The sequence below is a fragment of the Canis aureus genome, chromosome 27, assembly GCF_053574225.1.
Source record: "Canis aureus isolate CA01 chromosome 27, VMU_Caureus_v.1.0, whole genome shotgun sequence".
NCBI classification, from domain to species: Eukaryota; Metazoa; Chordata; class Mammalia; order Carnivora; family Canidae; genus Canis; species Canis aureus.
The window spans coordinates 37,508,376-37,533,966 of record NC_135637.1 but is presented as its reverse complement, the minus strand read 5'-3'; the positions used below and the strand labels follow the sequence as shown (position 1 = coordinate 37,533,966).

Sequence of the window (25,591 nt, the reverse complement as noted above, 5' to 3'; positions counted from 1 at the left end):
ATTGGCTAACGCACAAGTGGCCTTTTTTTCTAGAAGCTATACATTTTATCACCAATTCACTTTTACTAATAACAAAAATAATATCAAGAAAATACACATTCTCTTTTAGTAAAACATAGTTTTACGAAGACCCAGTTTTACTTCTAAGAGAGATTGTGAAAATTCCTTGTGTTCTTTTAGCTGACTTCTTCGCAGTACCATGTGACTGACAGTACTGACTGACATGGATGGGGAAAGGCCTCCATCTGATCCGAAGGATGTCAGCAACGTCCTGTGTCAAGTCCCTAACCTCATTCACCTCTGTCTCTACCTCCTACAATCAGTTGGATTTGATCTGGGGCCATGGAGTACTTCAGGATATTAGCTATGAGATTTACAAAATTATTGACACCATATAAAAAAAATCTTACCAGATGCAAAATTCTGGGATTTTTTTAATTGACCATGGAATTGTTTTTCCTTAATGCTAACATTTATTTTCCATATTCTTTCATGGTATTTCTAAGTTTGGCTGTAATATTTTAGTTCTACAAAATAGTTACAGAAATAATCAGGACCGTATCTATCACTGATATTACTTTTTTCAATGTTGACATTGAATTCATAATACACACTGAATAACATTTTGTATCATGTTTTTTTTTCAACCTGGAGGGAATCCTTCTGTCATTGTAAATATTTTGCTTTTCATTGCCATTAAGTCTTATTGAATGTGCCTTTATTGAGCATTTTGCAATTGTCATATGAAAGATTGTTAGCCATGACCTAGTCTCAATGATTCTTAACCTTCCTATAGGTGAAGGACAAATTTGAGAATTTAATGGAAGTCATGGCACAACTCACCTTAGAAATGCACATATTGGGATCCCTGGGTGGCGCAGCGGTTTGGCGCCTGCCTTTGGCCCAGGGTGCGATCCTGGAGACCCCGGATCGAATCCCACGTCGGGCTCCCGGTGCATGGAGCCTGCTTCTCCCTCTGCCTATGTCTCTGCCTCTCTCTCTCTCTCTATGTGACTATCATAAATAAATAAAATTTAAAAAAAAATTTAAAAAAAAAAGAAATGCACATATTTACATGGGCCCCAGGTTATGAATATCTGTCTCTTATAACGTCAGTGCCAACTATTCAGCATAATGAGGTTTCTAAGAGAAAACTTCTAGTTTTCTAAGAGGAGTTGTAAAGACAATGTTATCACCCCCAAGTGATAATAAAACTTTGGGATTTTATGAGGGCAGTCAAATAAATTCATTTCCTAAGAACCAAGCGCTGCTTCATATATTTGTGAAATGATGCGGGAAATAAGCTAATTCATTTAATATCTAACATACTAAGCACCTGCTGAGTGAAAAGCCCTTCACCATATTCTATAGTGATATAAATATGTGTTCTAACGAAGTTCATCTTCTTGAATTAATAGAGCATGCTCTGAAGTCATTAAGAAGCAATACAAAACAGGGGAGACATATGGGCTAAAGTGAACTTCACTGTCATCAAAGTACAACAGAAAATCGTAAGAAAAAGAGACATCAATTGGGGCTGGGAACTTTAGGAACACTCTACTCCAGAACAAAAGAGTTCTCCAAAAATGCCTATTCCATTGATGAAATACATTCTTTTCCGTCTGAACTCCATTCTTGGGACAGTGGGAGCCATTGCACGTTTTCAAGCAAAAAGGTGATACCATTGAGCTTGCACTTTGGACTCAAATTGGGAGCTCCCCCGACTGGTTTCATACATGTCAACCAGCTCAAAACAGATCAGTCTCCTCTGACTTAATACTGGATTCAAAGCTGAGCTACAACATGTGTGCAAGTCTTCAGATACTATGTTGAAAGCCCTTCTGAGCTGGAAAGATCAGGGATAAGAACAGTGAATGTTGGCAGCGAATGTGGGAGGAAACCAAGAATCATAGTCTCTGCGGTGAAAGAATTTGAAATATCCTGGAGAGGATGGATGCCTCCGGAGCAAATCATGTCCTATTCTATTGTATTCATTCCAGTTAGATGTCAGAGTCGAGTGGAAGCTCTCAGACTTTCTGATCCAACTAATATGCAGTGAAAGTGTGAAGGAATCACAAGCCACACACTTCCCTCACTTCCACCATCTTGTGGCAACAAATAAAAGGAAAACCCCTCAGAAGATGAAGGAAGATTATGGCCACTTGTTAGGATGGAATCGAGTAGAGTCCTGAAGCAGGCCCACATTTGATTAATGATACGGGTGGTGCTGTGATTCAGTGGGAAGGCAGCTGTGTCAATTAGGCATCTGCTCAGAACAAAGTTAGGATCGACTGACTCTTCCTCTCCCCAAGTATTAAAATTGAATCGACATGGATCACAAACCTAAATGTAAAAGGTAAACCAATAAAGTTTTTTAGAGGAAAACAGAATTTTGTGACCTTGGTGTAGGCAAAGATTTTTTATATATGACACAAGAAGCACCATAAAAGAATTGACAAGTTAGATTTCATCAGAATGAATGGTCTTTTCACCAAAAGATGCCTTTCAGAGACTGGAAAAGCAAACCCCTGAGAAATGAGGAGAAAATGCATCTAACAAATGATCCATATCCAAAATACAGAGAGAATTTTCACAAACCAATAATAAAAAGAGATAATTCGACCAAAAGATCAAAACAAGAACATCACCAGAGGATTGAAATGTCCAGTAAGACTACAAAAATGTCTTTTGCTATTAATCAGGGAAAGGAAAATTAAAACTGCAGTGAAATATCATTTCACACCAGAATGTTTAAAAAATATAGAAAATGACTGTACTAAGTTTTGGTGAGAATATAGAAAAACTGGAACTCATTTATTGCTGAAGGAGGTGTCATTTGGCACAATTCTTTGTAAAACTTTGTGTCAAGATCTAATTAATTTAGGGGGTGTACGTATCTTAATGACACTATAATTCCATCCCTAAGAACGGACCCCATAAAGATGGAAACCTGTCCATCAAAAGACATGTATAGTAGCTTTATTCATAAATGCTGATAAACTAGAGACCTAAATATCTACCTCCTATCTCCCAATAGGAGAATGGACCAACCGTGGTCAATTTGTACAATTGCAAACTAGAAAATTAGAAAAAGAATAAGCTACTCATGTATGAAGTAACAATGGATGGAGCTCACAAAAATAATGTTGGACAAAAGAAGCAAAACATGAAGGACGCACTATAGAATCCACTGATGAGGAATTTAGGAATATACATTAGACACATGCACATGCTGCTGTAACCACTGTATGTATATATATATCCCATAGCTAGATAAGTCAAAAAAGCAGTTACTTCCTGAGGGGGAGGGAGATAGGAACCTCCAAGGAACACAAGAGATCCTTATGGAATTTTGGAAACATCCCATTTTGTGACCTGGATGGTGGTTACAGCAGCATGTGCATGTACACGAAATAATCTAATGTATACCTAAGATGTATACAATTACCGTATGTATATATGGTTCAATGAAAAATAAATATAAGAACATTATACCCACCCTCACCATATTTGACCCCTTAGTGACCTTGAAACCAGCTAGCCATACTTGTTCACAACAATCTCCTTGAGGGGCCTGACCCTGGCTGTTTTCAGGCCTACGTGGCTGCCCTGTGTCTGTTTCCTTTGCGGGGGACTCCGGTCTTGAGGTATTGCCATGCCTCGGAGCTCAGTCTGGGACCATCTTCTCTTCCCCTCTGCAATCTCTCCCTGGGTCGTGGTTCTCGGGTCTCACAAATGCATCAGAATGAACACGAAGTGTTGTTTTTCTTTTTAAATGCCAAGGCTTAGTGAGCAGCCTCGGGCTTCTGATTCAGTTGACTGGGGCTGGGGTTTGGCCATCTGCACTTAAGAGTTTCCCAGATGATTCCACTGTGGAACCTAAACTGAGAGCTGCTCTTCTGCGTGGTCCCATCTGTAGATGCCATCTGTACACTAATCATGCCCACATTTGTGTCTCCAATACGGGTGTTTCTTGAACGTCAATTGCCTACTTGTAGTCATCCGTGACGTGCCAACCATATAAGAAATGAAAGCCTTGGCGTCCTTCAACCTTTAACCTCCATCGGTCCCCTCCTTACACTTCTATGTAGCTGTCACCACCTTCTCTCAAGATGGAACCTCTGATCACCCATGTTTCCTCTTTTACCTTCACCCTGACCTCTGGCAAATCTGATGTGTGAGCAAAGTCTCTAAGCACAGAGTACTTCTTGAGCTCTTAACCTTCTCTATTACTACTCTGATCACGACTCTATCGTCTCTCACCTGGAGCATTGCAGAAGCGTCTAACTGGTGTTCCTGTCCTCATCCTAATCTCCTTTCTTCCCCCAATTTCTTTCACACAACCTCTTAGTTGATCGTTAAAAACAATACCAAGTTAAGATACTCCCTTGCTAGATGCCTTTCAACTCTTCAAGTGAAATCAGTTAAATCCTCATCACAGACTCAGTGAGCCACGTGAATGGACCCTGTCTGTCACACTTGCTCATCAGATCCCTGCCACACTGGCAGCCTCTTAGAGTCCCTCCAACATGACAAGTCCTTTTGCACATCATGGTCTTTGGACTTGCTCTTACCTCTGCCCAGAAGGCTTTTCCACAGACTCTTCACAAGACTGGTTCCTTCTTGTCACTTGGTCCCAGCTCTGTCCTCAGAGAAACCTTCCCGACCTGTCCCTCCTAAACGGTGTTCTCTTTCACGGAGTCCCTTACTTCCTCAAGCCCCTTTTACAATCTACTAAGACTTGTATCCATTTCAGTGTCATCTCCCTATGGCCCCAAATAAAAGCTCCTGGAGAGCACAATCCTGGTTCACCACTTTTAAGATTTTATTTCTAGCTCCTGAGAGTTTCAAGCATATGATAAGGGCTCAGAAGAATAAGTGATGAATGAGGCCTTTAGCAATCGGTCAAATTTTTCAGCCTCGGTGTCCAACGAAAGATGAATGGATAAAGAAGATGTGGTTTATGTATGCAATGGAATATTACTCAGCTATTAGAAATGACAAATACCCACCATTTGCTTCAACGTGGATGGAACTGGAGAGTATGATGCTGAGTGAAGTAAGCCAGTTGGAGAAGGACAAACATTATATGTTCTCATTCATTTGGGGAATATAAATAATAGTGAAAGGGAATATAAGGGAAGGGGGAAGAAATGTGTGGGAAATATCAGAAAGGGAGACAGAACGTAAAGACTGCTAACTCTGGGAAACGAACTAGGGGTGGTGGAAGGGGAGGAGGGCGGGGGGTGGGAGTGAATGGGTGACGGGCACTGGGGGTTATTCTGTATGTTAGTAAATTGAACACCAATAAAAAATAAATTAAAAAAAATAAATAAATTAATTTAAAAAAAAAGAAAATTATAAAGGGTCATTTCCTCAGTATCTGTGCCATGCCTGACGCTTTGTGATGTATCAATTATCTTATTTAATATTCATAAAAGCCATCTGAGCAGTAGGCACTGTCATCCTGACTTTATAAATGGGAGAAGTGAGAGGCTGAAACCGATGTAAATCTATCGAGGCAACAAGTGACCGTGCAAGAATTTGAACTCAGGGGGTTTGACCCTAAAGCTGTGTGTTTAGGTATCGCACAACTTTCCTCTGTCCAGAGACAAGCGTGAGCAAGTCACACACTCTATACGGGACAGCGCCTGCAGACTCTATCCATATGTCACCTTATGGATCCTACATTTCTTCAGTAAGGCCAACACAAAACCCTATGGAAGACACTACCCTACATTTGCTCCTCTGACTCCTTAAGCTTTCCAAAGCATTTGCTTTCATATTATTTCCTTTGATTTCTATTCATGTGTTTATTCATTTACCCATCTGTCATTTCACTCAGCACACACCATCTGGACAGGAAAACAGCTTATATTTAAAATATGGAAAGCACCAGGGGAGGGCGAATAAGGACCTAGAACAACGAGGAGAGGAAACTGTTAACTCTGCAGGAAGGTTCAGATATTCCTATGGAGGTGACCTTTGAAGTGAATCCTGAATCTTGAGGAAAAGATCCTAAGCAACAAAAGTTAATCAGGAGATTTATGTGACAAACCTACCAGGTAGTTGGGTGGACATAGTTATCGTATAGAGTTTATTACACAACTAAGGTCCAGTGAATGAGATTTGTCTTGAATCACCCAACATACGGTTGTATGTGTACGACCATTCCTCCTGCCCTTGACCTCTTCTGTCAACATTATAGTCTCATCCAAAAATGCTTTTCACACCAGATTCATGTTTTCCTTTGTCCTAATTAAAGACTCAAACATTAATTGCATCACTGGTTTCTGATAATGACCATCCCAAGATCGTGGAATCAAGATGGTTTCAAAAGAACAATTTGTATGACTCTTAACTCATGTGTTTTATCTCAGTAGCTTGTAAATGGCCTTTTGTTACCATTAGTAAAATTTTTTATCATCAGCATAAAAAATAAGATGTAGCAATAAATTAATACATGTATATTTTTCTCATGCATATTTTAATATCCTCTTCTACATTCGATTTGCATTGAAATAATCAGATTTTTATTTATTTATTTTTTAAAAGATTTTATTCATTTATTCATGAGACACACACACACACACAGAAAGAGAGAGAAAGAGGCAGAGACACAGGCAGAGGGAGAAGCAGGTTCCATGCAAGGAGCCCGATGTGGGACTCGATCCCAGGACTCCAGGATCACCCTGGGCTGAAGACAGGTGCCAAACTGCTGAGCCACCCAGGAGTCCCCCTAGATTTTTAAAGCTCCATTGGGTAGTTTACTATCACAAAGTGTATTTGGTATGCTCATGCATGTGTATAGATGATTTGGCAATTCTTTTTCTTCCTTTAATCATTTTTTCATCCAATAGCTATGGATCATGTACTTTGTTCCAAGCAAAGGGTAGGCCATGGAGATAGAATGTTGATTAAACAAGGTGGAACCCCCACAGTTAAGGAGTTTCCATGTGTGTGTTGTGGCCAAGACAAGAGATCTAACAAAGAGCCTGTCAATCAGTAAGTCCTACAAAAAGGATAACCCTCGGGTTCCATTGTAACGCTCACAGAACGCAGACAAGCCCAAGGCTGAGAGATGATAAACAGTGTCAGGGAAATGAAGGCTGTGCTGAGAACTGTGTGTACGTGAAAGACAGTTGCAAGGCTGAAAGGACAGTGAGCAGGCTGAGGGAGAGTAGCGGGGCTGGTGCAGCAAGGAGGCACATGCTTCCTCATGGCCCTTCATGTGCCCAGCACACGGAAACCTACTCCCCTTTCCTAGTTTCAAAGACTGCCACGATTACCCCTAACCAATCAGAATTTAAGGTCACACTTATCAAGAAGTGTTTGGCCATTTGGCTGCACTGTCACGGCAGGAATCACGGATCTCTTCAAAAGACTGCTCGTGTTCATATATGCCCACACTCTGACCCCAAATCCTTTCCAACTACAGTAAAGGGCCAAGGGAATGCATCCTGCATTCTCCTGCTCAAATGCACACGAACTAGGACATGAGAAACACGGTCAATCTGCTTGTCACGCACTGGTGAGGTAAATTCAGACGACATTAGGATAGCCGCCAAAACCTTCCCGATCCCTGCCGGCCCTCACGGGCTGTGTCACTCACTGTCTTCTCCTTTTGAAAATCTCTTACCGTAGATGACAATCAACCAGAGTTCAGTGAAGCCAAGACATTAGAAACATAAAAACATGCAAATACATGTGGCGTTTGATAAACCCTAACTTTTTCCTAGTTTATTCAAAGCAAGCAAACCCAGTCAGCTGTATGAGGGTTCTTGGCGAGAAGTTGCTGTTATAGCTTTCCAGCAGCAGTTATTCCTTCACTCTTTCTGCCAGCAGTTTAAGGACTTCTTAAAAAATGGTGATTCCTAATACACGGCAAACTATTTTAAAAAGCCCAAGCAGGATTCCCTGTCCCTCTCACTGTGAGCTACAGGGGCCTGTGAAGGTTGCAAAGGATCACTTGTATTTCTGAAGGACTCATTTTTTTAATTTTCTGGGTCATTTATTAACACAGTTACATTGTTCAATCTCCAGATAATGATCTTATATGAAGAAAATGACACCACCCATATGTTTTTAAAGGGCAGTGGCTGGGTTTCATATATGAGCTAGATCGTTATCTGGTGAGTTAGAGACCCTGGTCGAAGACCAGAATAACACACTAATCCTTGCTGATTACATTCATTTGCAGGTGGTCATTTAAGTATCCAGTCAGAATCGTTTATGCACTGTATTTTTAAAGAACAAGAGGAGGCCCTTTATCATCTTAAATCCCTTTATCTGGGCTTCACTCCATAATCTTTTGCCTTATACCTTTGGTTCAACACTTTCTATATGTTTAAGCTTATCAAGAATCATTTTTAATGCTCCCTAAATAATTTTTAGCCATAACTCCTTTGGCCAATATTTGTGGTTCTTAGAAGTTAAAGGTGCTAACTCAACAATATGTGAAAATCAATGTGGTATTTGATTTTTAGGTTTGTCCTCTGATACTTAGATTATGTCCAGATATTAAGATTTATGGAAATGTAATCAGAGGCTGAGTAATCCTGGCCATTATGGAAAGTTTTGTATATAAGAAGTAAAGGCAACGTTGACCAAAACACTACACTTCAAGAGAAACATAATCTTGTTTCTGAGGAGACCGTGAGTATAACTTCTTTTGGGCAAAATTCATATTTGAATTATTGAACTCATTATTTCCTATAGCACAACTCTTTCATTTTTAAAAAGTGTTCATATTTGTTGCATATTTATCTTAATATAAATGTGTCTATTTAAGTTAGGGATCATTCTTCTAAGGTCTTATTTATTCTTGAATTTTTTTGTGAACTTATTAATTACTAGATGACAGATTTGCTTATTAATTCAGCATTTTGAATGTTGAAAAACTGCTGGTTGGCCTTCATGTACAAGTTTGTCCCTTTCTAAAATATCTTTGTAGAAACATGGTTAAAAATCCATTTGTAAGAGACACTATTTTATCTAATCCTACACTAACTAAGGGGCCAAACTCTTGGACCAGAGGGCCAGATTGAGGTCTTGAGAGCTTCAGTCTGGTTTTCTAGTTGGTTGGAGACTATGCTAAGTGTTCAATATGAATTCTGACAAATGGTTATACGCCTTTGTTGAAACATCAGCAACTGAGAAATCACCTCTTTCCAAAGATTCCCACTTGAGTCCAATGATCCAAGTCTTACAAAGCTCTTCACTATGTGGAATTAAAATCTTTCCATGTGTGACCACCAAATATTGTTCCTGATACTTGGTAGTTTCTTTTTCTTTTTTAGATTTATTTATTTATTTATTTGAGAAAGGAGAGAAAGCACGAGTGGTTGGGAGGGGCAGAGGGAAAGGGGGACACAGACTCCAAGCTGAGCAGGGAGCCCAACCCCAAGCTCAGACTCAGGACTCTGAGGTCATGACCTGAGCTGAAGGCATACGCTTAACCAACTGAGCCACTCAGGACCCCAACACTTAGCAGTTACTTAGCAAATATTTATGGAAAGACTTATTTCCTACACACTAAAAATGAATTGATTTAAAACTGTCCTCCACGTGGTGTCTCTTCAAATATTTGAGGGAAAATATCTCTTCTCCCTCGAGGCTTTTTCAGCAACTTAATATCTGAGGATTCTCAAACTTGTGGTTGGTTACAACATAGAAGGGAGGTTAGATGTTCTGGATCTAATGTCAAATATTTTGTCTATGCTGAGAAATAAGTGATAATTAGCATCACAAGATCAGAAAAGTAGTGGGCCATAAAAGTGCCCATTTGGAAAAAGTTTAAAATTGTAATTTCAATCAAGAGGTAAAAATGGAAAAGAACATCAGTTTAGTTCTAATAAGTCTGACTGTATGGGGAATTCCTTATTGTCCAAGAGAAAATGCTGACCAGCTGCCTCAAGGACCACATGTTGACAAGCAAGGCTGATCAATTTTAAGTTGGGCAATCCAGTTTTTCAGGTAACTCAAAGCAAAAAATTCATTCATTTTATAGCAAGGACATTTTGTCACTGGGGTGTACTATGTTGTAGGTACAAGAAACCTAATAATTATGGTGTTCTCATTTTACTTTTCAAATGATGCACTTTTAGTTTCATAAATGGTATCGCATACACTATACTGCATCTACCAAATGAACTGTATTCTGTGCCTTGTTTTTACAATCCATTTGAGATAACTTTTCATATAAATACAAACGTATCTGCTTCACTTTTTTCTCTTTGGGGAGAGAGTGTTATAGTATTTTTTCTTTTTATTTTTGAATTCAAATATGATTGATCAACATTATATCCATTTCAAGTCTACAACATTAAGGATTCGATATTTGTATGTATTACAAGATGATCTCCACAATAAGTCTAGTTCACACCCATCATCATACAGAATCATTTTTTCCTGAGATGAAAACTTTTAAGATCTACTCTTTTAGCAACTTAAAAAATGTAATACACTAACTATAGTCTCCGTGCTGTATATTATATCCCCCTGACATCTGTTTTATAACTGGGAGTTTATACTTTTTAATCCCCTTCTCCTGTTTCATCCCCTTTCTACCTCCCTGCCTCTGGTAACCACCAATCTATTCTCTGTATCCATGAGTTCAGCTGTTTGGCTTTTGTTTAGGGATTTGTTTGTTTAGATGTGACACATAAGTGAGACCATACGGTATGTGTCTTTCACTGTCTGATTTATTTCACTGAACATAATGCTCTCGAGGTCTATCCATATTGTCCTCTATGGCAAGACTTCCTTCTTTTTAAAGGTTGATAATAGTATTTGTGTGTGTGTGTGTGTGTGTGTGTGTGTGTGTGTGTGTGTGTGACATTTTCTTTATTCATTTATCCATCAACAGACACTTAGTTTGTTTCCATGGCTTGGCTGTTGCAAATAATGCTGCAGTGAACATGGAGGTGCAGATATCTTGTTGAGTTAGTAGTTTTTTGTTTCCTTTGGATAAATACCCAGAAGTGGAATTGTCCCATATAATCACCTCAGATTAATAAATATTTATAAGCTGTATTAAAAACATCATGAGGGGTTGGAATGGGTGTTATATTGAGACTGAATCTAGGAAAATCAAATGTTCGCACAATGCCCCCTGCCCCAGGACTTTGGGCTCGCAAAATAAGTTGGCCAAAACCTTAAAAAATAAGGCCGAACAAGAATATAATAGAATGTAGTGCCAGAGAATTTGAAGATATTTTTATCAATTAAGATGTGTTCAATATGACTTGAAAACCAAATGAGAACCATTCTTAAAAGGAATCGAGTAGAGTGAAAACACATGAGGCATTAAAACACCTATGCGGCCGTCCTCCCGTCCCAGTTCATTGCCCCACAGAATATAATCAAACCTAAGCTTTTGTACAGTTTGCATGAAGGTCAAATTAGCACAAAATACAAGCATCATGAAAGTGTAAAGTGCTAACACCCATGGCACCGGTTACTCTTGTGTTTCAGGCAAGACCACAATGTGGCTGCTATTAACAGCGGCGAGTGTGATATCTACACTTGGAACCACACATGGTTTATTTGGAAAATTACATCCCACAAACCCTGAAGTGACCATGAATATAGTAAGTTCCCGGGTGGGTGGGGGGAGGGGATCCTACAGAACCGAGAGCTCCTGCCATGACTTAGAATCGTGGCGCGTTGAAGCTTTTCCATGACTGATCAAGAGCAGCTAACAGTATCTACTTACTAGATGCGTTTAAAAACTCAGCTAAAATGGAAAGCTTTGTTTATCCTCATCAGAGTCAGATGATCACCTACTGGGGATACCCAGCTGAGGAATATGAAGTTGTGACCGAAGACGGTTATATCCTTGGGATCGACAGAATTCCTTATGGGAGGAAAAATTCAGAGAATATAGGTATAATCCTTTCTCCCTCCCTTTTTCTCCCTTCCTCTCACCCTCTCTCTTTTCTTCCCTGCATTCCATCCATGTTCCTTTCCTCCCTTCCTTCCTCCTTTCATTGCTCCCTATGACATAATGAGTCTTGCTCATTCTGGAAATGCAACAGTGACGAAGCCTAATCTCAATCTTCAGAGAGATCACCATCAAGCCAATGAGCTGCGTGACCAGATGGTTAGAATAACATGTGATAAGTGCAACGCTAGAGCTAGGGCTCTACAGAGGATATTACACCGGGAGTTCTGGCAAAAGTGCCCAGCTCAGCCAGTGGAGGGCAAGGAGAACTTGCTCTAGGAATAATAACCACACCGAGTCCTGGGGCATCAGGAAGTCAGCCAGGACGGGCGTTGCAGTAGGAAGGATGGGGAGGCGACTTGAGGCTCCTTTCCTAAACAGATGGAGTGATTTAAATAAAAACGTATCTTCTTCTCATTGTGGGAGAATCGTGAAATCTAAAAGAGCAGAGTTAGCAGGATCCCTGTCACTTTCCCACTCACAATCCACTGAAACTGACGTCATGCTGAATTTCCTCCGAATACAAGGTTTTCAATAGCTTTCTGGGGTATGATTGGCAGACAGTAAACTGCACAGGTTTGAAACGCACAGTCTGATACATTTTGTCACTTGAGAGACCACCCCCCATAATTCAGATAATAGATCCAAATATTCAACTCAATCAAGCAAATGAACTCTACTCGTCCGAAAGCCCGTTTCCGTCTTCATGTTTGTCTGAGAATAAGAAATGAGTTTATAAAGCTTGGATACGATCTCCTTCCTCAGGCCGGAGACCTGTTGCATTTTTGCAACACGGTTTGCTCGCATCAGCCACAAACTGGATCTCCAACCTGCCCAACAACAGCCTGGCCTTCATCCTGGCCGACGCCGGGTACGACGTGTGGCTGGGGAACAGCAGGGGCAACACCTGGGCCAGGAGGAATCTGTACTACTCGCCCGACTCCGTCGAATTCTGGGCTTTCAGGTAAAGAAAAGGGACAATTAAAGACGGACAATTAAAAATAAACATGGAGTTGAAAAAGAACGGGGATTCGCAAGCGCGAACGCCACTCCAGTCCCGTTTTAACGTATGACGCTGAGTAGGAAAAAAACAGGTGATTTTTATCCTGATCCAACGGTCTCCCACAAGGGGATAGCAGAAGCCCGCTTCCCGTTTCGAAAGATGGTTCCAGGCGATGTGTGGGGAGTGAATGAGAGGGAGATGTGACTCCCCTGCTGGGGCACTGGCGTGGCTCACACAGGAGCATTAAATCTGACTTTCGTGTTTAGCAATGGAAAGAATCCCCACCTACAGACGCCGCCTGTTTGCATCCAGTGGTAGCTGGGACGCTCTGCTTCAGAAATGACATCGGCTGTTCTAAGAAGTCCCTGCCCAAAGCACCTGACACTAACGGCCTAGAAGCAGCGATGCTTCGAGAGCCTGGTTTTCTATTTCCCAAAGAGAGGCTTGGCTATAGAAATGCTTGACCTTTAGAAATACAGCGAGGAAATGTGTTTACTTGTATTCTGTCCCTTTTCTTCTTGCAGCTTTGACGAGATGGCTAAATATGACCTTCCCGCCACCATTGACTTCATCTTGAAGAAAACGGGACAGGACAAGCTACATTACGTTGGCCATTCCCAGGGCACCACCATTGGTGGGTAAAAACAGCTGATGCGGGTGGTCTGGCCTGTGGGGACCCCTTCCCAGTGGCCATGCCAACTGCTTTCTGTTCATCATGTAAAGTAACGGTTACGACAGTCCCACAACATAGGGACAATGATTATTCCTATTGTACGTACGGGAAACAAAACGGGAGAGTGAATAGTTTGTGCAAGGCAACGCAGGTAGACGGACTGGGTAGCTGAGCCACCAGTTCAGGCAACCGGCCCCCCAAGCCCACGCTCTGAGACACCCTCACGACCTCCAGGCGGAACTTACTCCATCCATCCAACCACAATTATGGAGTGTTCGCAATGTGTCCTAAGAGCATTGCAATAAATAAGGTAGATGAGGCTTTCTGTCCCTGTATGCTCTAGGGGGAGGCGGAGAGTAACAAGGGTTAGAAAGTAAAATACGGAGTAGGTTAGGTAATGGTGATGCCACGGAAGCAGGTAAATCAGGACAGGCAGTTCGGGAGCGTCAGAGGGGTCGCAGCGAGTGCAGACGAGAACAGCACCAGCACTCCCTGGGGCAGGAGGGCGGGGGGCACCGTGCACACCTGAGAGACTGAGCTCTGGGAAGAGGGAACAGCAGGTGCACAGGCTCCGAGGTTGCAGCCTGTTCAAGGGATGGAGATGGATGAAGCGCCTCACCGTGTAGCTGCATCGGATGCAAAGCAAGAGCTGAGGTGGGGGTGCGGTCGAGAAGACCGGACAGCTCGGGGCTTCGGGCCGTGGTAGGGATTTCAGCTCTCACTCTGAGTGCAAAGGGGACCACAGGGAACTCCAGTTCTGAAGACAGGTGTTCCAGGATCCAACCTCAGGCTCCTCCATGGGATCAGAGGTTACACGGCCCCATTGACAGGATCCCCTCCAACTGCTGGTGAGGAATGAAGGCCAGGATAGAGGAACCAGCTAGGGGCTCAGAGTAACCCTCTCCAGGCCTGGCAGTGACCCGGATGCGGGTGGGGCCTGGGTGCACAGTTGGGTTCTGGAGGTACAACCTACACGACTTGCCTCTACATCGGGTTCAGGGGATAAGGGAAGGAGTCCAGGATGACACAAGACTTGTGGCCTGAGCACCCGGAGCCATGGGGATGCCCAGCCCCGAGGGGTCGGCAGTGACAAGGGCTCTATAGGGTCTGGAGGGCGGGGGCCCTGTTTTCTGGCTGCTGGCTGTCAAGGCACCCGTTGGAGATCGAAGTGGAGGGCTACGCAGTCGGGTGGGGATACAAATCTGGAGTTCAGGGAAGAGGACCGGACTGAAAACCCCGAAATGTACGTGAGCCAGGATGCAACGACCAGGGGAGCGCGTTCTGACTGGAGAGAGGAGGAGCCCAAGGGACAAGGCCCGGGCCACCCTTACTTTGGAGGATGGGAAAGAATCAGGTGCAGAAGCGAGACACGATGGTGACAGCGCTGGGAGGGAAGCGGAGGACCTGGTGTGGAGGCGGGGGGAGAATGAGTTCTAAGAAGGAGAAGGAGGCCAACTGTGCAGGGGGCTGCCGAGGCGTCCTGTGGCCTGAAGTCAGGGAGGGATTTGGCAGCGGGTCGGGTGTAGGGACAACCGCATGGCCCGGTCGGGTGACAGCTGCACCAGGTGAGCCCGAGAGCATGATGGAGAGAGCGACGGAGGGAGGGGGAAGGACCACCGGGGAGGAGCCACGACGTGTGTCCGGGTGTGTGCAGGCGTCACCGTGGCTGCTGACCCGGCCCGTGGGAAGCCAAGCATTCAGAACAGCCCCGTGTAGACGTCTACACAGGGAAGCAGGTGAAGCGGCGGCTGGGTGTGTGCATCGCACCTACAGGACTTTAAGGATTTTATTCACTTATGTAAAGTGGGAAGGAGAGAGCACGCGAGGGAGCACACCAGCAGGGGGAGGAGCAGACCCCGCTCTGAGCCGGACCCACCCCGGGACCCGAGGTCAAGACCTGAGCCCAAGGCAGACATTCAACCGACTGACCCGACTGATCCACTGGTGCCTCTCACCTATAAAATTTAATTTAATTTTAAAAATCATTTCCTATTTTTTCTAAAAGACTTTACTTGTTTATTCAGGAGAGACACACAGAGAGAGGCAGAGACCCAGGCAGAGGGAGAAGCAGGCTCCCTGCAGGGAGCCCGATGTGGGACTCGATCCCGGGACTCCGGGTCACCATGTGAGCGGAAGGCAGACGCTCAATCCCTGAGCCACCCAGGCGTCCCTTACCTATAGAATTTTAAAGGAAAAGGTCCGTGAGGTTGGGCACAGTTCCCAGGGAGATGAGGATTGGTATCCAGGGCGTTTTATAAACAAGCGCCTCTGGGGCCAAGGGCAGAGAAGCGAGAGTAGTCAGAGGGAGAAGGTGACACCGTCCCACGAAGGCCCCGCCGACGCTGTAGGAGGTGGCTCTTCAGAGTCTTGACTGGGACTAGGCGGCCGAGCCTTTTTCCCGACTTGCCGACCAGCATTTGATGCACACGTGCCCTGGGAAAGGGATTCCCTTGAATCCTTTGACAACCTTGGATCCTCTTGAGCAAAAGCGAAATCAGAGACGAGTCACAACCGTCCCCGCCCCTGGGGTTGGACAAAGGCCTCAGGCAGGAAGAGGAATCTGGGCAGTTACAGCACAGCATCAGTCACACGTGGTCAACGGTTGACTCAAAATCCTTTTTTTTTTAAAGAACAGAAGATTTATTTATTTATTTTAGAGGGAGCGCGTGCGTGTGCGGGAAGGGAATCTCAAGCGGACGTCCCACTGAGCGTGGAGCCCCTCGGGGGCTGGGTCCCACGACCCTGAGATCACGACCTGAGCAGAAACCACGAATCGGATGCTCAACCCACGGGCCATCCAGGAACTCCTCACAATCCTTTATTAAAAAGGGGGAGATGTTCTAGATTGCTAAAATTGACTCCTTCCGTTTCTCAAACCATTCCAAAATGTCACCGTTTTGGAGGGAAATCCGCCTTGACTTCTGACGCAGCGCTGCTTTTTTTAAACAGCACACATCGAGTAGAGTTTAAACTTCTCTCGATGATCCAGGGTTATGAAACTCGAGACGCAAGGCAGACAATTTCCCAGGATTTACTGAGATGAGTAGAACTGACACTAAATGACCCCAAACTACCACTCTTTGGAGTCATTTGAACTTTGAACATTCCGTTCTTCTTTGTCACTGACGGGGGACTTGTCATTGCTATTGCCGCACGCATAGATTTCTGGAAGGTGTTTCCGCTCTGAATTCGCATCTCGGAATCTTCCGCGTCCTGAGAGGCGGGAGGAGTGTCCTTGCTAGAATCGCGTCTCAAAGAGGATTGTTTATTGGGAGCAAGCGAGCGTATTCTGAGAATCACCCGTCCTGACAGTGCAGGGACCTCTAGACACCCGTGCAAACTCTTCATGTGTGATTCTTGTTTCCTTTGGGTGAAAATCTGCAGATTGGGGCAAGCAGGCAAAGGATCCCTTCCCAAACATAGGATTCTTGCAAAGACCATTCTTCCTCAAGTAGAATTAGGCCAAGGTAGGTGTTTACATTTGAAAATCTTTTTTTTTCCCCCCAGGACATTCTTAATGCCTGAAAAATTAATTAATTAATTAATGTCTTAATTAATGTTATTAACCGTGGGGAGAGATTGTCCTATGTAGTTTGACCATATAGAGCTTAGCTCACAGCCCAGGCTACTAATATGCTACTGTTCATAATACCACGTAACTCTAGGGACGCCTGGAGGGCTCAGCGGTTGAGCATCTGCCTTCAGCCCAGGGTGTGATCCTGGGGTCCTGGGATCGAGTCCTGCATTGGGCTCCCTGCATGGAGCCTGCATCTCCCTCTGCCTGTGTCTCTGCCTCACTCTCTGGGTCTCTCATGGATAAATAAATAAAATCTAAAAAAAAAAAAAAAAAAAAAAGAGAGAATTAACTACAGACAAGAGCTGAATATATTCACCGTGTTTGAAATGTTTGAATTATTGTGGCTACTCACTTACCCAGCATTTACGCTGTGCCAAGTGTCCTGGGAAATACCTTCCATAATTCACCTCATTTGGTTCCCCCCAAAAAAACCTACTGAAGCACTCACTATTAGCCCCATATTTAGGATGAGGGAAATGAGGCTCTTCGCCTTTAGGTGACTTGTCCAAGGTCACAAAGCTAATAAACCACATAGCCAGGATTCAAATCTCAGTTGGTCGGATTTCAAACGTTTTTAATCTTCCCACTTCCGTACCCTACTCATAGTAAATGCCGATTAATTATCTCACTGTAATGACATGAATTTGAACTCCTCAAGACCTACATGCAGTATAAATAGCGTTTTGCCCCCCCGTGGGAATCGTAAAGTTGGCCTATTTTCTACAGTCAGATGAAAGAGTCTATTATAACGTTTTACAAGTTCTAGCCTCCTGTTCCCCGAGAGAATCTACGAAAATAAAACAAAGATACTAAAATCTGATCTCTTCGAACAAGCGGAGACTGTCAGCGTCTCCTTCACACAGGGCATTCGGAGTAAATAATGTCACGCTCGGAAAACACACGCGCACACGCCTTCTCCACTGGCCCGTGTTGTTCTGTTTCAGGTTTCATCGCCTTTTCCACCAATCCCAAGCTGGCGAAACGGATCAAAACCTTCTATGCATTAGCTCCCGTTGCAACCGTGAAGTACACCGAAACCCTGTTAAACAAACTCATGCTCGTCCCTTCGTTCCTCTTCAAGGTATGTGATTCTCTGTAACCGAATCTCGGATCCCAAGTTGTCCGCGTGTCTCGCCGTGAGGGAAAGGGAGCGAAACACCTGGCGGAGGGCCACGGCCGACGGTGCAGATGTGCGCTTGTGTGTTCTATTTCCCCGACCTTGGCTGGCTCCCCGTCCAGCAGGCGGGACCCCCTTCGTCTCTGCGTCTCCCCACTTCTGTGGGTTAGCGGGGCAGAGTGCTCCTCCCCTTCACCGACGTTTCCCCCCTAGTTGTATGGAAACCACAATCAGGGAAGCGGGGAGAGGAACAAAAGCAGTCACAGAAGAAGCCTCAACCACCTGCACCAAGGAAACCAGAAAGGGGAAGGATAGAAAAGAACGGGAAGGACAAGGAGGGGAGCAATGCTCGGGGAGGCCCCTGGAAGGCCCTTGGCTTTGCAAGCCTTCCCCCCACCCGAGCTCCCCTGTACGTGGGGCTCCCGAGTGCGGAGCATGCACTAAGCCATGCCTCGTGGGCTCGTGGGGGGGATGCTCTGTGCTTCTGCAGCACCTGATCACCTACTTCTCCCCCTGCCGAAGCCGGCACCGCGGGCCGGGACCCTGCTTCCTTTGGGGGAACCGTTGTCCTGCGGGCTGAGGGGAGTCAGGATGCCCTTTCCCCCCGTGGTTCTGGACGATTCATTTCCTTTCGCTCTGAACTGACTGTGTGTCAAGCACCCAAGAGACTCTCTAGCAGTCAAACCGCGTTTGTAAAGCTCTTGTTCAAAGCGTGAATGCACGTGATGACCTTGGGTGGAGTCACTGTCGCGTGGATGCAGGTGTTTATTCACTACTGGGCTCAGCTTTGGCGATGGGCCATGTGCACAGCGGGTTCAAAGCCGCTGATAACGAATGTTGGACCTCGATCGGAAGCTTAGGGCCTGGGGCCGGATGCCGGCTTGTACGGTGCATAACCGCCCAGCCGGTTGTAGGCAGCACAGGGCCCTGACTCTCTCCTGTCTCCTCTTGAGCGATATGGGGTCATAGCTGGGATACTTCCCTCAGCAAGAATTGAGGCAAACGCTTTCAATAATCAGACCACCTCAGCTCATTGTCTTTCCAGAGGCTTCCGGACCACGTGGCGCAGACTCACCATTCTGCTCCGGATCCTTTCGTGTTCCACTGCTGACGTCACGCATCTAGCTCTTACTCACGACATGTCTCCCACGTTGTTTCATGATCTTATTTCATGACGCTTATTTGCCCGACTAGACTGTAACCCCTTGGGCCTTACACTTCCCGGGAGCCACCATGTTCCCAGCAGAACAATAAATATTCAAAGTCGATCATCTGTCCTGTCCACTCCACAACTTTATTGTGGGAATTAAACAAGAGACGTATTTAGGATTCCCGAAGCGACATGACGAGCCATGAACATCTCGTGAGCCTATTCACCCCTGAACCGGTCAACCAGACGAATTAATGGGTCTTCTCCGTCGGTTGATTTTTGCAAACCTCTATCAATGCTTTTATTTTTCAGCTTATATTTGGGAACAAAATATTCTACCCACACCACTTCTTCGATCAATTTCTCGCCACCGAGGTGTGCTCCCGCGAGACGGTGGATCTCCTCTGCAGCAACGCCCTGTTTATCATTTGTGGATTTGACACTAAGAACTTGAACATGGTTTGTATGCATTGACATTTCTATTCTGAATATTTTGAGCAACATTTTGATCGATGCCTTGTCCTACCACCAGTTAGACATGGTACTTTAAACAGCTAGAAGTAGTGGGCATCCGTGTGGCTCTGTTGGGGAACCATCCGATGCAGGTCTTGCTCTCAGGGTCATGAGGTCAAGCCCCGTGTTGGGCTCCATGCTGGGTGTGGAGCCTACTTAAAAAAAAAAAAAAAAGAAAAGAAAACCCACCACCACCAACAACAAAAACCAACCAGAGAAGTAGAAGTAGCCTCAGAATTGTGTTCAAGCCCAAGGGAAGTCACATCATTGCTCCCAGTTTCGTTCCCTCCAGCTCCATGCTGGCACCAAGTTCCCCCTAAGTAAACAGCATGTAGAAAAAAAAATTGTAGATAGTGAGCACTACCCACTCCTGACCTCTTAAGGTGTAACATTTAAATTCTGCGAGGGGAGTCATGGAACGATATTTTTGACATTCTCCTCCACCAATGTCTGAGCACTGAATAAATGTTCTTAGTGCTGATAGTCATTTCCATAAATTTTATAAAATTTATTTCTGAGCAACTATGGATGTCAGCTTTCGTCCATATACTTTATCTGGCTGTTTCACTTGCTTTGAATCAGGTTTGGGTTTTAAAACATATGTGACAATAAAAAAAAAAAAAAAAAAACATATGTGACAATAAATAAATAAATAAATAAATAACAAAAAATAAAAATAAATAAATAAATAATAAAAAAATAAAACATATATGACAAAACGCAGTATCAAAAGTAGTTTAAGAGCACGGATTCAGGTTAGGGACCTACGTTCGAATCCTGTCTTTGGAGCTGAGTCACGACTCCTCTGTCTTGGTTTCCTTGTCCCCGAAATGTATTATTGTGGAGATGAAGTGAACGAATGTGTGTCAAGCATATAGAACCTAGTTCAAAGCATATCGTTCGTCGTAATAACATATGCTTTGCTACTAATACTATTATACGTTGAAAATGACCCTCACTCAGCATTGTCGGTTTAGTTATAGACCCTTGAATACCTGAGGAAACCAAGTTTATTGAGAAGAAGGTCTATGCTACCTCCAGGTGCCTCCTCACTAAACGGTATCTATGGGGCGTTCCTAAGTGCTGTGGCTACTGGGAACAGAATGGTGAAAGCAGAGACGTTCCTGCCCTCGTGGAACTCAAGGACATCCCGTTCTCCTTCCCAATGCTGGTCAGAATCTGTGGATATTTTAAAACATAGATGAACGAAGGGAACTTTCCTTAGGTTCTATTTTGGGTAGTGAATTAAAGTCCCATCCTTCTCTCCGTCTCCATGGCTCTGGGAACATCTGTCATGTTGTATGTGGGAAGGACGGAGCCGTCTACCCTCGTCACACTAAGAAAGCGCAGCCCCGATTACTGCACTGCGTCCATAAGAGCCTTCTGGGGAAAAATCATAGTAAAATAGAGACAAGAGGAGCCAAGGAGATTAGCGATTTCATCCTTCTGCATGAAGATTCTGTGGAGAGATACTTCGTTCTTCTGCGATGATAGTCAATTCGTTCAACTCTGTCCATGATCCTCTACACAGAGCCACCAAGATCCACTACGAACTAGTCTATACAGCAGAGACGGATTTCAGGTTGTCGACTGAAGTCTGATCCACGTGGATTAGGGCACTTCTAGGAGAGCAGGGTAGCACTAGGATGGTACGTGTCCTATACACGTGTGCCGACTCTCGCACACACGATGTGTACGTACGTATCTATAATTACATATGCACGTATAGGGCTGCCAAGCAAGAGGCTTGTGTGTGGACATTATATTTACTGCACTCTGTGCCTGGGCAGAGGAGAGAGAAAGCTGAGAAGTTAGAGATCCAGATTAAACTCTCTGGCACTACCCCAATACGAGCTGCATGGCATTGGACGTTTCTCTAAACTTCCCAGAGCCCCGCGTCCCATTTTTGATAGAAGGGGTGATGAGCTGTCCTCACTGAGTGGATACAAACCCAACTGGCTCAGGCACGTGTGCTTTGCGAGCTCTAAAGCAGCATGGAGCTGTGGTGCTCGTGTCCTTTGGTAAATGCTACCCTTAGGCACTTGACCTGGACCAGAGAAATGTAAATCTTAGCTGCTTTTAAGGAACCAAATATACATCTGCGTGTGCATTTGCTTTCTAGAGTCGCTTGGATGTGTATCTGTCACATAATCCAGCAGGAACATCGGTTCAGAACGTGCTCCACTGGTCCCAGGTATCATTTCTCAAATGCTGTTAAAACTTCTTTTGTGGGGCCCCTGGGTGGCTCAACGGTTGAGCATCTGCCTTCAGCCCAGGGCGTGACCCCAGGGTCCCGGGATCGAGTCCTGCGTCGGGCTCCCTGCATGGAGCCTGCTTCTCCCTCTGCCTGGGTCTCTGCCTCTCTCCCTGTGTCTCTCATGAATAAATAAATAACATCTTTTAAAATGAAAAAATAAAATAAAATTTCTTCCATGTGCCTGATCCCCTGGCACTTTACCTAAAGCACAGTCTTATAATAGTGCCAGGTGCAGGGAATTTTTTTAGTATGTGGCTGCCGGCTGAAAATAACTATCAATCCACACGAATGGAAATCCTATAAGGGGCGTCTCGGTGGCTGAATCAGTTAAGCTTTTGACTCTCGTTTTCGGCTCAGGTCATGATCACGGGGTCGTGACGTGGAGCCCAGGTCAGGGTCTGCACTGAATGTGGAACCTGCCTCAGATTCTCTCTCTCTCTTCCTCTCCTTCTACCTCTCCCCTCTGTCTCATCCTTTAAAAAATTCTTTCTAATAAAATAAAAATAAAATCTAATGAAAACGTCCCTTTGGGCAGCAAAGAAATGAGGGACTTTTTATGACTCGGCCCATGAGAAAAAAAATATTTCAGGCAAAGCCACATTTAAACTTGCACAAGTACCTGGTCCTGGATGAACAATAGTCTTAGCTTTTGGAAGGGGAAGAATGTTTTTCAAAAATTTTTTGAATTGCAAGTAAACTAAACGGAAGGATTCGAATTTTGTTTGCCACATGGCAAGGAGAGGTTTTATTTACTCGTGTTCTTCATTTCTCTGCACTAGGCTGTTAAGTCTGGGAAGTTCCAAGCTTTTGACTGGGGAAGCCCAGTTCAGAACATGATGCACTATCATCAGGTAAGCTTCTTCACGTTGACGTTGTTCACATTTTGAAAGGCAAAGCTATAAAAGGCTGAAATTACGATGACCATGCGTATATTTTCCAAAGGAACATTGGTGCCCAGACTCATCCTTAAGGCAATTAGGAAGTAGGCGGTAATTTCCTTGGAATCCCTTCATCACGCAGATGTCAGCCCGTCTCCCTTCTCCCACAGCTTTGCGCTGTGTAGAGAAGATGGTCCCCCAAGCCCCCCAGTTTTGTGACATTTTGATGTCTTTAAAGACACCTCATCAGATCAAACATTGTTGAAAACACTTTCCCCCCAACCTTCGCCTCCTTAAAGCCCCCAGACACAGAATTTCTTTGTATCTACCTTTCTACTGGGCTCTACTACCAGGAATCAGAGACATTTATCTTAGAGGACCTGGAATAACAAATCCCAAGCCCACCCTCCCTCCGGCCAAGCCAAAAACAGCACAGGATGGTCTTCGACTAACTGAGCAGTGACACTAATTTAAGAGCCAGAAGGTAGCATTTAGAAAACTCTTTGAACAATGGAGCATGAATAAAGGAAAGTAGGTTTATTATTATGGATATCCTCCACCATGGTGAAGGGTTAAAATACTATGGAAAATTATATGTGATGAAATATCTTGCTATGACGAGTTGGCTATTATATAAGATGGGAATATAGAAATATAGAAAACTTAGTATATTGGATTAGTAATTCTCATTACTAACAAAATTCTCTGTCGATAATGGTAAAATTGGTGATTCCTTACTTATTCCCTTGTCTTGCTTCATAAACCTCCTTAAAATTTATGTGTAAATGGTGATTTAGAAAGAGCAAATGGGACTGGTGATAGTTTCTATCGGAATTTTATCGGATCATTAGTAAAATCAAGTAAGCATTCAACAAATACAACCCCTTAGTGAACTGACTGGCCTACCAACTGACCATACTGGTAAATCAATACAAAGCCAAAATAAATGACTCAAGGCATTTCAAGATCATACTTTAGAGTGTCTGGGTAGAGACAGTCTATTACCGTTACGACCCACGCAAATCCACTTCCTTGAGCTTGGGTAGAAATCTAAGTTTTTAATTTGTAAGAATTACCATCGAAAGCCTTGCTGTTCAAGGCATGGTCCAGGACCAACAGCGCCAGCATCACCGAGAATGCAGAGTCCCGGCTCCTCCTCTAGATGTACTGAGTCAGAATCTTCATTTTAACAAGATCCCCGGGTGATTCACAGGCGCTTTCAAGTTTGAAAAGCGCTGACCTAAAACCTATCGCAGCTACTTTGCTCTGTGGATAAAGGCGACTGTCTCTGGGCAATCACTGGTAGGAATCTGCTTAGAAAACTCGACCATGCCAGGCGCATCAAACTTGAGGGCATTATACTAAGTGAAATAAGTCAGAGAAAGACACATACTGTATGACCTCACTTACATGTTTTTGCTTATCTGAAAACAAAAACAACGGCTGAGTTCATAGATGACAGAGAACGGATGAGTGGTTGTCACAGGTGAGCGATACTGGGTGGATGAACTGGGTCAAGGTGGTCCAAAGGTACAAAATTCCAGTTTATAAACTAAATACATCCTGAGGATATAGAGTACAGCATGGTGACAACTTACAAAACTGTATTGTCTATTTGGGAGTTGCCAAGAAAGCGGATCTTCAGAGTTCCCATCACAAGCAAAAACATTATAACCACGCGTGGGTGACGGGCATCACCTAGACTCATTACGGCGACTATTTCATAACACGTACATATATTAAATCATTATGTTGCACACCTGAAATTAGCACAATGTTTATGTCAATTGCATCTCAATAAAAAAATAAAATCATCAGCCAATGTCATAGCCTCTGGCCAAGGAAGAAGTATTGGGGTCTAAAGTGCGGTCACCTGTGAAAACCGGGTTCTTCCTCTCTTGTGTTTTATTTTTTTTCCCTCTCTTGTGTTTTAGAGCACGCCTCCCTACTACAACCTGACAGACATGCATGTGCCAATCGCAGTGTGGAACGGTGGCAACGACTTGCTGGCCGACCCTCACGATGTTGACCTTTTGCTTTCCAAGCTCCCCAATCTCATTTACCACAGGAAGATTCCTCCTTACAATCACTTGGACTTTATCTGGGCCATGGATGCCCCTCAAGCGGTTTACAATGAAATTGTTTCCATGATGGGAACAGATAATAAGTAGTTCTAGATTTAAGGAATTATTCTTTTATTGTTCCAAAATACGTTCTTCTCTCACACGTGGTTTTCTATCATGTTTGAGACACGGTGATTGTTCCCATGGTTTTGATTTCAGAAATGTGTTAGCATCAACAATCTTTCCATTGGTAATTTTTGAATTTAAAATGATTTTTAGGGATCCCTGGGTGGCGCAGTGGTTTGGCGCCTGCCTTTGGCCCAGGGCGCGATCCTGGAGACTCGGGATCGAATCCCACGTCGGGCTCCCGGTGCATGGAGCCTGCTTCTCCCTCTGCCTGTGTCTCTGCCTCTCTC

General features: G+C 44.1%; 1 protein-coding gene and 1 long non-coding RNA gene across 2 annotated transcripts; both read left to right on the top strand.

The window, feature by feature from the left end:
* Positions 1-8,536: 8,536 nt before the first annotated feature.
* LIPF (lipase F, gastric type) lies at positions 8,537-25,367 on the top strand. The gene is made up of 10 exons (XM_077874826.1): positions 8,537-8,655; positions 11,476-11,591; positions 11,770-11,887; positions 12,710-12,908; positions 13,472-13,581; positions 18,142-18,278; positions 19,777-19,923; positions 22,100-22,171; positions 23,014-23,085; positions 25,047-25,367. The coding sequence occupies exons 2-10, from the start codon at positions 11,487-11,489 to the stop codon at positions 25,281-25,283; spliced, it is 1,197 nt and encodes a 398-aa protein (XP_077730952.1). The 5' UTR covers positions 8,537-8,655; positions 11,476-11,486; the 3' UTR covers positions 25,284-25,367.
* On the top strand, positions 14,103-17,504 carry LOC144299313 (uncharacterized). Its single transcript, XR_013366017.1, has 2 exons — positions 14,103-15,745; positions 16,278-17,504. It is a non-coding gene; the product is annotated as an uncharacterized LOC144299313 (long non-coding RNA).
* Positions 25,368-25,591: the final 224 nt, after the last annotated feature.

What these genes read in the sequence shown, in the direction of transcription:
- LIPF (XM_077874826.1), top strand. Translation starts at nt 11,487, where the DNA reads ATGTGGCTGCTATTAACAGCGGCGAGTGTGATATCTACACTTGGAACC. An exon ending in ACACTAAGAACTTGAACATG is followed by an intron (nt 19,924 to 22,099) that starts GTTTGTATGCAT and finishes TTTGCTTTCTAG; the next exon opens with AGTCGCTTGGATGTGTATCT. An exon ending in ACATGATGCACTATCATCAG is followed by an intron (nt 23,086 to 25,046) that starts GTAAGCTTCTTC and finishes CTTGTGTTTTAG; the next exon opens with AGCACGCCTCCCTACTACAA.